This window comes from Aplosporella prunicola (genome assembly GCF_010093885.1).
Source record: "Aplosporella prunicola CBS 121167 unplaced genomic scaffold K452scaffold_6, whole genome shotgun sequence".
NCBI lineage: Eukaryota > Fungi > Ascomycota > Dothideomycetes > Botryosphaeriales > Aplosporellaceae > Aplosporella > Aplosporella prunicola.
The window spans coordinates 1,026,787-1,040,437 of NW_022983534.1; the positions used below are offsets into that span (position 1 = coordinate 1,026,787).

The window sequence follows — 13,651 nt, forward strand, 5'->3', positions numbered from 1 at the left end:
TACTGTCACTGAATGTGCTCAGATTTAGAACTCATACAACTTGGACGATTTCGGTCGATATGGAAAAAAGAATTTTCAACGTTTTAAAGCACATCTCGCTTATATGATAGCTAAGTTAACACTAAACACTTGGAAGGACTCTCATATCGCTGACAGAACAATATCCCGGCTCTTCCCCAGACCTGTCATGATGTCCAGAAGCTTTCCAGAGATCAGGTTGAAAAGAGACAGAGGTACAAGCATATTGAGAATTCAAGCTTTGTAGAGGAAATAAGTTTTGAAATAACAGTGATAATGAAAAGCGACGTTAACTAACAATGCTAATCAACTAAAGAAGTTTTGAATGACAGACGACAGTAACTAAAAATGCTAACCAACTAAGAAATTTTATGTCCATGAGACGAAGCTATTGAACTCTCGAGTTTTCCTCCAAGGCCTTGCCAACAACCATGATCAAGAAATCACCGAAAAGGTGAACCGCATGGTTGAGGATGTTCAGATTAAGCTCCGGTTGAAGAGCAGGTACTATTAAATTGCATAGTACGGAAACCAGCTCATTGGTGTTGACGGTTTTCGTTGTCGAAGGCTTGCGTGGCCCCTGCTCTTTCCAGCCTAACCTCGTACAGACGTCTTCAATTTCTTTGAAGAAAATTCGCTCCAAATCCATATATAGGTGAGGTCTTTGGAGTAAGAAGGGCCGCAGGGAGACGCGATGTTCGAGGGTTTCTGACGCCCTTTCGCCCCATATACGGAGAAGTGCAGGCGAGATATCAATGTTAGGATCCCGCGCGCCGTTTTTAAAGTAGGCGTCGTATGCCAACCGGTACTTTATCACCTTGTGTTCCATCATGTTGATCTCGGGAGAGGTGATGGTGCAGACAGTCCGGGGCTTAACGCGGCAGTATGGACAATTTAGCTTGTACTCGTCTTGAGTGTAGAACCAGGCCTGGATGCAGTCGTGTCCGAAGGTATGGCCACAGCTGAGCTTTACGGGGTCCTTGCATGTTGTCTCAGGCGGCTCGGTTGAGTCTGTGTGTTCAAGAAACTCGTCCAGGCAAATGCTGCAGCAGTCTTTGCCTTTTTCTTTCAGGTTGGCTACGGATACTGGTAGGACAAGCTCTTCGATAGTAAGGCCCTTCGCAGGGTATTTTGTGGGCTTTTTGGGCATTTTGGAGGGTTAAAAGGTTGATGTATAGCTTTGGTTGTTAGTTGGTGGCGTTCAAGTCCAAGTTGTGTCCGCGAGAGACGATGTCGTGAAGTTAAAAGTTGAAGGTCGGAAGTATATCTCTTGATTACGAGGCAGCTTCGGAGGTAGTGCTCTCTGTTCGTACTGTAGAGGTTCTAATAAAGGAAGAAAAGAAAGGAAAAGAAAAGGGGCATGGGGAATATATATTAAAGTACGTATCTGTCAGTCAAAACTGCTAGATCGGGGAATTTGTGGTAAAACGGCACCGAACCGTGGCTTCCTCGCAATGGGAACCACTGCACTGTCACTCGGCCAAAACATCAACAAAGACCTGTGGTGATCGTGCCCTACCATCTGGGAACTGGAAATCCGATTCAACATTTGACCAGCTCCACATACAGAGGATAAATACCTTCTAGCTCTCCCACGATGTTGTCACCCGATCATCTAACATACCTCCAGACAGGGAAACCACTTCGACAACACTCTTCAAGCTTTCAGCCACAACACCAAATACCTCAAACTATCCAAAGTCCTAAATCTCGAATCAAGCTCTCAAATATCCAGCAAAAACTGTACCCAGCCTACAAAAATGATGCGTACCAGCACACACCTCGATCTCCTCTGTCCGGCTACGCCCGGCATGATTGCAGAGGCCAACAAAGGGAACGGCTGTGTCATCTGCATGAAGCCGCTCGTATCCAACCACCCTCATTATAAAGAGGAGGACTTCCTGCAATGCCTCGAATACGCCGTGGCTGATCGTCGACGCGTCTGGACCAACAATCCAAAACCCACCTCCGGCACGGAGATGTACTGTGCCATCCCAGTCACCTTGAGCTGCGGACATGTATTCGGCTACGAGTGCATCACCAGCTGGTTCCAAAAGACCGAGAATCGTGCCAACAATACCTGCCCCATCTGCCGCACCAAGCCCACCAGCACCTATCGCGCTCTTTCGCCCAAAGCGCAAAGCTTACAGAATACCTTGGATGCCTACACAACCGCATTTAAAACCCAAACCAACAGCATCCTCCGGCAGGGGTGCAAGTGCCTTTTCACCCTCAGTATCACACCCCAACGCCTCGCCGCTTGGGGCCGCGAAGTGCAGGGTTTGATGCTGGCGCTCGCCGCCGAGCATCCATGCAGCTTGGAGATCCCTAAACCACTGGTCAGGAGCATGGAGCTGTTTTGCTCGAGCTGGGCAACCGGTATTTGCTGCTGGATAGCGGGGAAAGAGAAGGTCGGCGATGAGCCTCTGGACGCGGCACTGTTCCAGATGGTTTCCAGCTCGCAAACTTGTTTTACAGAGGCTGTGGGCCGCGGTGAGATTCTTGAATGTGCGTGGCGGTTTGTTATTGGGATCATGCTTCACTATCGTCACTTTTTTGATCAGGTGCTTGGGTGTGGTATTATGGACCAGCAGAGGCGTTTGGGTGTTTAGCTTTGGTTATTTTCGGCGAAAGTCTCCGTCTGAATGTATTTGTCGGGATTGGGGTTTGGGCTTTCAGTATACCAGTTGAGTGATTAAGAGAGTTTGATTAGTGCCTGTTGTGTGTATTGACGAAATGGTGCGTAGGGATGCGTGTGGTTGTGAGCCACCACCCCGTTATATCTTTCTGGGGCAGCGATGAAGGCTTGTGCTGTGTAACCAAGGAGTCGAGCGCGGGGACCAGTGGATGCCTCATACGGTGTGGTAAATGGTACGTTGTTGGGCTGGACGTATCACAGTGACATGGGGATGATGGCTTCCATAGGTAGATGAAAGACGGATTGGTGTGGGGATGAAGGGTTTACGTGTGGGCTTCGTGGCTGATAAAGTATATGATGACTGTAGCAATTCGGTGTGGATAGTTAGTTCAAATGCCGAAGGGTGTAGTGCCACTATTAAGAAGATATTTAGCGTAGCCAACAAATGATGCTTCCCCACAAACATATTAGAGCAGTCTCGCCCTCCACTATATGCTCTCATGCAACAGCTATAACGCTATAAAACTTTTTGTGTGAAGCTGGGCGCGAGGAATTGGACGCCGCTTGTCCTTCTAAATTACTACTACCTATAGAGGTATATATGCTGCTATCTAAAAGAACACGTTTTCTCTTTAAGATCCTTATTCCCTTGCAGTGGATAAACGTGTGGTGTAAGGGGTAAGGCTGTAGTGTAACAACTGACTGTAATAAGGCTGGAAAAAACGAGAGTTATCGGAGTGATCCTGGCTGACATTTTGTTATTTGTTATGGTTTTGTACTTGGCTCTTTTGCTGCGACACACTATGCCCGGACATTGAGCGCGCGGAATTGGAAATAAAATGGGCAACAATGCCGACAGGCTCTTCTATAATATTTATATCAGCGGAGTGTAGGATAAAGAGGCGACTCGGTAACGAGCCTAGAAACCTGTGGTGCTGTTAACAGCAGCGGTTTTGCGTTGCCCTCGCGGCTTCCCCCGCAGCTATGGCTCCGCGCCTCCGCCTAGCTACGACTGCTTCCATAATGACTACAGCAACGCGAGCTGCCACAACCGCGCTGGAGTAATATCCATTGCGTAGCATAAAGCTTTATATCTTGCTGGGCTGAATAGCGCTTTTAATCGAAAGATAACTGTATAGTAATGCAGTGATCATATTGGACAAGCCCCTCTCCAAGAATATTATTTCCTTGACAAAGCCCTTGGAAGGTATCTTCAACGCATCGGGAAAACCACTAATTGTGGCTAGACTCTATAATAGACTCGAAGAGGACGGAACATCCACGTAAGTTATCAGAGACCGCAGACACAAAATTTTAGCATAAAATCCACGGCCGGTGATGACTAGCGAGATTTATGATAGTTGAGGCTGATCCTTGATAAGCAGTACTTATTGTGAGCATCAAGCAAACTAAAAGAATGTCTTAGCGAATAGACCGTCTTTTATTTCCTTTACCCTCATCTTCGTCGACAAAATCAAACAATTCTTTAGGATCAACGATGTCCCCGATCTCTGCAGCAATTGCAACTATTCCGCATACTGCACTTGCCTTTTCTTCCTATATTCTTTCCATAGTAACGGCGATAAGGCACTGAGAAGGCCTCGTTGTGGCTGTTCGCGTCTCTGACCACAAAATGTGCATGTTCATGTATTCACAGCGGCTCGCCTGTGTTTGGCTTGCGGTAGACAAACCCGGACGCTCAAAAACCCCAAGGTCCTCGAGTGCGATGATCATATTAAGGAAATGACCTTCCAAAACTTTATCCGAAGTCCACAAATGTTTCGCAGTAGCTAATTCCGCATGTGGTCTTTAGGCCATCAAGCCCGATAGTATCCACAGTATAAGCATCCATAGAAAACAAATTAGTTATTAAAGATCTTAGATTTCAACAGCAGCTTACGACGCACATCCGAGTATGCTATATACTTCCTCGCAGGTCTCGCCTCACAAGCATATATATACAGAAGCCCTCCCTCTCCACCATCAGCATGAACTTAGCTCAACGTTAAACCATTCTCCGAAGATACAGCTTTGGAGATTGGGAATGAATAAGTTGTCAAAAGCCTTCTGATAGGTCCTTTTCGCTTTCAGACTCTAGTAGGTAGACTTCCAGCAACGCCAGAGGAAAATATTACCATCGAAGCTGACATCCAACACCAGCAACCAGCAACACCGTCCATCAGCGACATTCCGCGGTGGTGCTCAATAGTGAAGTTAAACAGCACACCTGTAAGCCAGAGAGTAGCTCGGAGCGAACAAGCGCTTGGCGTATATAGTTGACAACGCCACCCCGCCACCACATTTTCCATATCTCGAATGTGACTACCACTGTACTGATCAGGATGCCAGCTCGGAGCTTGCGCGTTAAATGCCAGTCTTTGGCTTGTAGCGAAGGCAAAGGGCAGGCTCTGAATCAACTGTTTTTATGCAAGTGGGCTGCGAGATATGGGTGAGTTTGCATAGTCTGGGTGAGTGAGTGCTGTTACTACCCGTAAGCTACAGCTGGAGGACGTATTTGCCTTTCGTCGATTTATTATAATCGCATCATGACCCAGTGCAAACAACTAACTTGCAAACCCACCGCGTGCGGCCGTCGTCATAAACAGGTTGGCATGTCCAATATTTACTCGTTCGTAGATACCTAAGTCAGTGTATTAACATCCTTCTTCGTCCCGTCACGTGTCTCTTCATGAAATCCCATCTCCGCGAATCTCCAGCCCTCCACTACCATCCACCAAAAAAGCAACCACCCTAACCAACAAACAAAACCTGCTAAACAAATAAACGCCAGCGCTATGCCCGTCTAAGCCCACCCAGTCTCCCAAGCCCGCCCAAGCCCAACAACCCAACCCATTACCACCACAGCCCTCATCACGCGCGCCCAACACCAGCGCCGTTCCGCGCCTCCTCATCTTCGACATCGTACAGCCTGCGATCGACACAGACGTCATCGACCAGGACCTCGTCTTTCGCCTCCTCGTCGACGAGCCGGCGATACGCGGCATCGTCACGGCGGCGGGCACGCGCAAACGCGGCACAGACGACGCCGACAACGAGGGAGCAGAGGGCGGCGGCGCCGAGCAGGAAGGCGAAGGGGCCGGCGCCGGCGCCAGCCGAGTCCGTCAGGAACGACGCGGTCTGCGGAGAAGAAGACGTCTGGGCGTCAGCGAGCCGGTCCGAAGAAGGAGGGCGGGCGGTGGCAGCCGCGTACGAGGAAAGGAGAGAGGCAAAGGCGGAGAAGGAGGGGGCGGAGGCAGGGGCGTGGTTGGGCGGGGCGGCGTTGGGGAAGTTGGGGAAGGGGAGGGACGGCAACGCTGCTGCTGCCGGGGAGGGGGCGTCTAGTACCGTGTTGATGACGTCGAAGCGCGAGCTCCCGGGCTGGCTGGCCCCGAGCACGCGGCCTTGCTTGTCGAGCGCGACGACGCGGAGGTAGCGCCGCGCCGTGTCGGGCGCGAAGCGTAGTTCCGTCTCGAAGCCCGCCTTTTCCACCGTCGCGATCGAGTACCATGCTTCCGAAGCGGCGATCTCGGCTGCTGCCTCGTCTTCCAGCGTCCCGTTCGTGGCGCCGTTGCCCGCGTGCGCCGTCGACGATCCCGCCCCGTGGTACCCGTCGGGCTGGTCGGCGTCCTGCAGCACCCAGCGGTGCACCTCGGTCGCGCCGTTCCAGGACACGAAGACGCTCTCGCCGTCGATCTTGATGTCCGGGCGCGTGTTGGGGAACCCGGTCCACGCGCCCTTGAGCACGCGGTAGCTCTGCACGTCGCCCGACTGGAAGCGCGACGCCGCTCCAAAGTGCACATCGCACAGCACGCCGCCGTTGGCGCTGAACTCGGTGAAGGCGCCCGCGTACCCGTAGCCCAGCAGCACGTGCCCGTTCGGCAGCACCTGCACGCTACCTTGCGACGACGAGAGAATGTGCTGCGGGTTGATGTACTCGGTCACTAGCGACGCCGTCATTGCTTCCGTGTCCACCTCGATCTTCAGGCCGCGCGAGAAGTCCGCCGACGCAAACCCGGACTCGGCCTCGTTGTCGAACAGCGTGATCGTCGTGTGGTTGTCGTGCCAGCGCGCGTCGTGCTGCCACGCGAAGTTGGTCGCGCGTCCGGCCGTCAGGTCCGTAAAGTTGTTCCTCTTGCCGCCCAGCTGCCACAGCACCTCGCCTGTGCGTCCGTCAATGTACGTCACCGAGTGCGTGTAGCGCGCCGAGACTAGGTAGTTGCCAAAGTCGTCCTTGTCGATGCTGTTGATGTGGTAGTAGTCGTAGGGGCTGGAGGGGCTGTCACCGCCGCCACCGTAGCCGTTGTACCCATCTTCGATGGTGTAGTGGGACGTCGATTTCCACTGGAAGATCAGCTCGCCCGTCCGTAAGTCCAGTTCCTGGATGCTGCCGTCCCACACCCAGCCTTCGACCGGCCCGCCGATCGACGAAAGATCCATGGGGGTCACGTCGTAGACGGTCATTAATGCGGTGCCATTTTTGGTGAAGCGGAACTCGTGCAAGTCGCCCGGAGTTGGTCCTACTGCGTTGATTTCGCGCACTTGGGTATACGTTTTGTCGAGCTGGAGCGCGTTAGCAGTCGCTGGAGCTCAGGCCACGGACAAGGTACTAGTTCCTACGCCGGCCCGCGCCGAACACTACCTAGGTAGTCGATGAACCTCTGAACTCACCATATAATAACTACCCTGGCCATGACCACCGATGGCGTCGTCTCCGCCCCAGAACGTCAGGTACTGCTCGCCGTCGTATTCCTGGACATTAAAGTTGTACGTTTGGCCGTACGGTTTCCCAGGCAAGGTCCAGACCAGATTTCCGGCGCCATCGAGGATGACAGGATTAGGGTCGGGCACCTGATGGCCGCGGGGGTTCATGAAAATGTAGGAGCCATCGTCGCAGCTGCGGTCCGAGGCAAGGATGTTGGGGCGCGGGGCATTAAGACTGCTGCTCCGGTAGGTCTGCAGCGGATAAGAGCCCAAGTCGCCGCGGTCGTAGGCCTCGTCCTGGATGTAGGGAATCAAGTCGGCATTGGCAAACGAAAGGAACGCCAGGGAAGCAAAAGACAGCGCGCGCGAGTAGAAAGAAGACATGGAGAAGCGGATATGTCAGTGATTAACGCCGATCATAAACCCGGGCGGCGAGCAAAAGAATGGGAGGGTTTGGTCGAGTGCAAGGGCAATTGCAACGAGGGCGACGACGGGCAGCAGCTCATGGCGGGGCAGACTGGGTGGGCGGGGAAGGGGTTTTATTGAAGCCGGGCGTTGAAGCCATGGAAATGAGGATCTCTCGGTCTGGGGCGTCGTAAGCCCGAGGGCAGTAGCAGCAGGGGCTGGCAAGGTGGACGCGTGCATGTGGGGAGCGGGCAGCGCCCTGGGCGAGACATAAGGGAGGAGAAGCGGCCATAGACCATCTGGCAGCTTCGCACTCTTTGCTGCTGCTGGCCGTGAAGTGGTCAGTGTCGGATGCCGTTTCAGGACGCTCACACCCCCCGGCCGCGCGGCTGTCTGTGCCCTGTAAAAAGGGTCTCTTGCCGCTTGGCGTCCGCCTTGGCGCCCGCCCTCCCGCCTTGCGATTCCAAGTGCCCAAGTGTGTGGCATGTCTACGCTGCCGACTTCCGCCCGGGGCTGCCGATAGACGCGGTGATGATGTCGTCGGCGGGGGAGAGTTTGCGAGGTTTGTTCCGTGTAGGATCCGTGGAATGGATGGAAGCGAGCAACACCACACCTACTTTTTTTTTTTTGTTCGACCCCGCACCTCCTGACAGACCATGTCTCGTCACGGCCGTTCCTACGCTCAGTGTCGCTAACGCGTCTGGTCAGACGGTCCGAGGGGGACGGGCGGACCAGGCTAGCTATGATGTATCTAGACCCCTATCGCGGCCCTGCGATACGCACTGAAGTCTGTAGCGATACGTCCATAGAAGCGGGGGGCCAGCTGCCATGGGTTGCATCTGCATCGCCAACACCATCGCCGTCCGCCTTGCGCGTATCATCGATCGTGGTGGCTCTCGATTTTTTCGGACGACGCGCGAGTGAGACACGCCACGCCAGCACCCCGCGTCGCCACGCGTCGTCCCTGCAAAGCAGCAGCAGTCACGGCCAGCAAGTCCGCCGCCCAGCGAAGGCCCCCGCCCATCCTCCGTCAGCAACCGGACGACCGGGCGATTCGAAGATATAAGTATCCGCCATCGGCCGGCCACTCGCCGCAGTGGTGTTTGCATGGCGTGACGCGCAATTCGTTGGGGCAGCGTGGCCTGACCGCCCGCAAAGCACCGATCCGCCCTCCAGCCCGGCCGTACCGTCTTCCCCAGATTTTTTCACCCAACGAACGCCTACGCGAGCCGAGACTCTCTGGGATCTCTTGCGTTTTTGTTGAACCCGGTCGTGAGATGGTGGTAAGAGATGGGATTCATGGCTTGTTGGCTGCCTGGCCTGCCTGATGTGTGTGTATATATATGGTTCAGGTTGCGTGCAGGTGCTGGGTTGACGACGTCGCAAGCAAGCAATCGACTTTCTGTTTCTGTCTCTGTTGTCCGCCTTTCTTTCCTACTTTGTCGTTTGTCTGTCCTCTCTTGTCTCGCATCCCCGCCGCCACCATGGCGCACGTCACCGAGACCAAGATGACCAAGTACAATTGGCCTAAGCATGTCAATTGGCTGAACGTCTTCCTCACCGTCCTCATCCCGCTCTCGGGTTGTATCGCCGCCTTCTACGTCCCTCTGTGCTGGAAGACTGCCGTCTGGGCCTTCATCTACTGTATGCAGCCCTATTCCCGCGTGCACATGCACCCCGCATTCACACACATACCAAATTGGCAAGCAATCAGCTAACATGCAATAGACTTCTTCACTGGCCTGTGTTAGTACCTACTACTCTAATGCTATCTAGGACTTCCCGCTAACAAACGCCCAGCTATCACCGCCGGCTACCACCGTCTCTGGTCTCACACGTCCTATTCTGCCACTCTTCCTTTGCGCATCTTCCTCGCGGCCTTCGGCGCCGGTGCTATCGAGGGTTCCATCCGGTGGTGGTCGCGCGACCACCGCGCGCACCACCGCTACACCGACACGGAGAAGGACCCGTACTCTGTCAAGAAGGGCCTGTGGTACTCGCACGTGCGTGCTCTACTCTCCCTTCCTTCTCAAAGCAGCGCACCATACTGACAACACGACAGATGGGCTGGATCCTGATGAAGCAGAACCCGAAGCGAATCGGACGCACGGACATCAGCGACCTCAACGACGACGTAATCGTCGTGTTCCAGCACCGGCACTACGTCAAGTGCGCGCTGTTCATGGGCGTGTTCTTCCCGGCCGTCGTGTCGGGCCTGGTGTGGAACGACTGGGCGGGCGGCATTGTGTACGCGGGCATCCTGCGCGTCTTCTTCGTCCAGCAGGCCACCTTCTGCATCAACTCGATGGCGCACTGGATCGGCGAGCAGCCGTTCGACGACCGCAACTCGCCGCGCGACCACGTCCTCACGGCCTTTGCGACGCTGGGCGAAGGCTACCACAACTTTCACCACGAGTTCCCGAGCGACTACCGCAACGCGATTGGTACGTGACCATCCCCACACACCCACATAGGCAACGCAGCAGCACTAACCTCGCCCCACAGAATGGTACCAGTACGACCCGACCAAATGGTGCATCTGGCTGTGGAAGCAGCTCGGGCTCGCCAGCGACCTGAAGCAATTCCGCGCCAACGAAATCGAAAAAGGCCGTCTGCAAATGTCGCAAAAGAAGCTGGACCGTAAGCGCGCGACGCTCGACTGGGGGACGCCGCTGTCGCAGCTGCCCGTCATGGACTGGGACGACTACGTCGAGCAGTGCCGCAACGGCCGCGCCCTCATCGCCGTCGCGGGCGTCGTCCACGACGTCTCGGACTTTGTGCGCGACCACCCCGGCGGCAAAGCCATGATTAAAGCCGGCATTGGCAAGGACGCTACCGCTATGTTTAATGGTGGCGTGTATCTGCATAGTAATGCGGCGCATAACTTGCTCTCGACTATGCGGGTCGGTGTCGTTAGGGGCGGCATGGAGGTCGAGGTTTGGAAGCGGGCTGGGGAGGGCGGGGTCGAGGTCGCGAAGGATGGCTTTGGGAAGAGGATTGTGCGCGCTGATGAGCAGGTTACTAGGGTTAGGGAGCCGGCGGTTGTGGCGGTGGCGTAGATTGTGGAGGGGAGGGTGGCGGGGCGCCGGGGTGTGTGTTGACGATGGAGAGATTGTAAAATTAGGATGGGATTTGGGATGGGTTGGATTGGGATGTGCTTTGATATGATACCACGAATAAATCGGCTAGCTATTGGGAACACAGCATGGAACTAGACGTGTGTGTGTGTGTGTGTGTGTGTGTGTGTGTGTATGTGTGTGTATGTGTATGTTTGTGCCTGCGCAGTGAGATGCCGCTCGGCTTTATCCCCTCCATGTCACCTGCACAAGCACCTCCGTCATGCCGTAGCCCCATACCTACCTATAAACGCGCAGCTCATTCGGCGCAAATCCCAGCGCTCAAGCCTGCGTCTTTCGCAGCTGATTCAACTCACACAGCAATCGTAGTCACTCGCGCCAGCGAAATAAAGAAGATGCCTGATTGTAGCTGTGGGGACCACGAGCATGTCTTGTCTGGATAAGGCAAGACGCGTGGAGGTTATTTTAACTTTGTGTCCGCTTTTCCTAAAGTTTGTTGTCTGTTTGTTGGTGCTCGTCATCGGCGATGCATCGTGGTGGTCGTCGTTAGTGTTTGGGGGTGGTGGGGGATGCTGGCTGTTTTCGGTGGCGTGGTGGGAGTGGGGGGTTAACTTTGTTTTGCAGTAGATGCTCGAGAGGTACCTTGGGGAGGAAATGATATGTTAGCAATGCCGGTATGGGATTTTGATGACCGCGATGTCTGTGGTGTGTTTGTCAGGGATGGGGATTGCGGCTTTGGTGTATTTGGGGTGGGTATATGTTTGAAAACGGGTGTTGTGGTGTTGATGTTGGGTTTTTCGTGGCTGCTGATTGGATTTGAAGGTATTTGGGAGGTTAGATTGGGTGTGTTCGGGGTGGTAGAACATAAAGAAAAAGGGGAATAGCGAATGGCTTGCTGGTTGTCTAGCTGAGGAATTACCTGCACCATAAACGCATATCGTGTCACAGATTCTGATCTATCCTTCTGGAACTGTCTAACTACCAAGCCTTTACAAACCTGCATACGCGAGCTCTGGGTGAGCAGCACTGCGAACGAACCTGAGCTAGAAACCGAACTGGACTAGTGCTGAGTACTCGTATAATTAAGTCGAGTGGTCCGGTATCGAATATCGAAGGAGCGCTAAATACAACCGAAAGCACCGAAGCAGCTAATTAAAACGTCATACTTGGCTATTTTCCTGGGCCTTTTCGCAAGTACAAAATGACTGTCGAACTGGGTTTGAGTTATCCAAAGCCTTTGATTGTCTGTAACAAGCCCGATTAGGTAGGCCAACCAAATAGAGTAACATTAGCGAGAGTTCTTGTATAACCCCTGCCCCTGAGGGGCATCCAACATGACTTCAACATAGGTCCCTTCGGCACATATCGCTGTGGCAAACGGTACTTTTTCTGGTATGGTTGGACGGCAAACCTTAATGAGACTAATAAATATTAAAGTTTCAAACCCGACCGGAGGCGAAGATCGATCTTACGGAACAGGAAAGCAGTGTGCATCATAGCCCAGTCTGATTTGCTGCCAGGCGAGGACTGACATTGGAGCAGGGTCTGGCCCGGCCGAGCTTGATTATATAAGTTGACTAGCGGGGGACTACACGGTCGACTACGAGGCAGAGAACCATGGTTCGGATACCTCTATTTTTCCTACCGTCACACTATTAATGTGCCTTAAGTTCATGCAGTCCAACTCGTTGTACCCAACTGCGCCTCCCACAAATTGATTCATATCCATTTCAGCCACAACTATGTCTTCCGCACCTCCGACACCATCGTCAGCTAGTAGCACGGTATCCGCCTCTAGCAGAGATACCGCGCTCACCACCGAGCTCGACAACCTAAAGAACCAAAACAGCACTTCCAACAACAACATCAACACCAACAACAACGACAACGAAGCAGCGCAAGACAACCGCCTCCGCGACGTCGACGGCATAACCTTCGACCCCAGCATAGCGCAAGGCCTGCAAATGATCCCACTCACAGGCCCACAGCGCCGGCACCGCACAAGCTACATCTGGCGGTACGGATTCCTAGCCCAAGACCGGCTCTCACGCAAGCAATACTGGATCTGCAAGCTCTGCCACTCGGCAGGCCGCCACAAAGCCTTCCAAACAACAACAACCTCGCACCCCAACAAGCACCTCCGCCGGCACGTCTTCGACACCCGCGACGACCGCATCGACGCCCGCCGCACCCCCGACATCTCCCTCATGTCCGCTGCCGCTGCCCGTCTGTTCCGCGCTGCCGACGAAGAGGAGTTCCGCTTTGTTACATATCGCCCGCCGTTTACAGGCATCCCGTCCCCGACTTCGCCCCCGGGCCGCGCTATGCCACCACCGCCGACGCAGGCGAGGCAGCCGCCCGCTGCTGCTCCTGCGCCCGCGCCGCCGTACTCGTCGATTCCGTCGCGCGGGACGATTGCTGTTCCTGATGAGGACCGCTCGCTTGCGCGCCAGCTGGATGTTGCTGCGAGAGGGGATGCGCGAGGCGGTGGTTTGGGCCATGGCTATGCTTCGAGTGCGCCGCCGCCGCAGCAGCAGCAACAGCACCAGCCGCAACAGCACCAGCATCAACATCAACATCAGGATCCGCAGCAGCTCCGGGCGCAGTGGGAGCAGCTGCTGGATTTCGTGTATACGCAGAAGAAAGACGTCGATGCCGATGCGGAGCTGAGGCGCATGTTTGGTGAGTTGGGCGCGCTGGCGAAGAGGGGGGATGAGGAGGCGTTTCGGAGGAAGAAGGTCCAGATTCGCTCGTATGTTATGTGGTGAGAGCTGTGAGAATTGTGGCTTTTTTTTTTTTTTTTTTTTTTTTT

The 13,651-nt window shown here is 54.3% G+C and overlaps 6 protein-coding genes across 6 annotated transcripts; 3 read left to right on the forward strand and 3 right to left on the reverse strand.

Annotated features, from left to right (window-relative positions):
- Positions 1–406: 406 nt before the first annotated feature.
- K452DRAFT_296166 (uncharacterized protein) lies at positions 407–1,168 on the reverse strand (the record flags this gene model as incomplete). Its single annotated transcript, XM_033541893.1, has 1 exon — positions 407–1,168. One exon carries the CDS (start codon positions 1,166–1,168, stop codon positions 407–409), a length of 762 nt encoding a protein of 253 aa, XP_033400483.1.
- Positions 1,169–1,778: 610 nt separating this feature from the next.
- K452DRAFT_306542 (uncharacterized protein) lies at positions 1,779–2,630 on the forward strand (the record flags this gene model as incomplete). The annotated part of the gene is made up of 1 exon (XM_033542990.1): positions 1,779–2,630. The coding sequence occupies one exon, from the start codon at positions 1,779–1,781 to the stop codon at positions 2,628–2,630; it is 852 nt and encodes a 283-aa protein (XP_033400484.1).
- A 2,727-nt stretch (positions 2,631–5,357) lies between these two features.
- Positions 5,358–6,193, reverse strand: K452DRAFT_266868 (uncharacterized protein; the record flags this gene model as incomplete). Its single annotated transcript, XM_033538814.1, has 2 exons — positions 5,358–5,794; positions 6,002–6,193. Coding segments are annotated over 2 exons (459 nt in total), but the record flags the coding sequence as incomplete, so codon positions are not given.
- A 72-nt stretch (positions 6,194–6,265) lies between these two features.
- K452DRAFT_222427 (uncharacterized protein) lies at positions 6,266–7,741 on the reverse strand (the record flags this gene model as incomplete). The annotated part of the gene is made up of 2 exons (XM_033536559.1): positions 6,266–7,216; positions 7,325–7,741. Coding segments are annotated over 2 exons (1,368 nt in total), but the record flags the coding sequence as incomplete, so codon positions are not given.
- A 1,505-nt stretch (positions 7,742–9,246) lies between these two features.
- On the forward strand, positions 9,247–10,952 carry K452DRAFT_266873 (uncharacterized protein; the record flags this gene model as incomplete). The annotated part of the gene is made up of 5 exons (XM_033538815.1): positions 9,247–9,406; positions 9,491–9,508; positions 9,563–9,765; positions 9,825–10,206; positions 10,268–10,952. The coding sequence occupies 5 exons, from the start codon at positions 9,247–9,249 to the stop codon at positions 10,819–10,821; spliced, it is 1,317 nt and encodes a 438-aa protein (XP_033400487.1). The 3' UTR covers positions 10,822–10,952.
- A 1,624-nt stretch (positions 10,953–12,576) lies between these two features.
- On the forward strand, positions 12,577–13,651 carry K452DRAFT_285111 (uncharacterized protein). The gene has a single exon (XM_033540058.1). It carries the CDS (start codon positions 12,582–12,584, stop codon positions 13,605–13,607), a length of 1,026 nt encoding a protein of 341 aa, XP_033400488.1. The 5' UTR covers positions 12,577–12,581; the 3' UTR covers positions 13,608–13,651.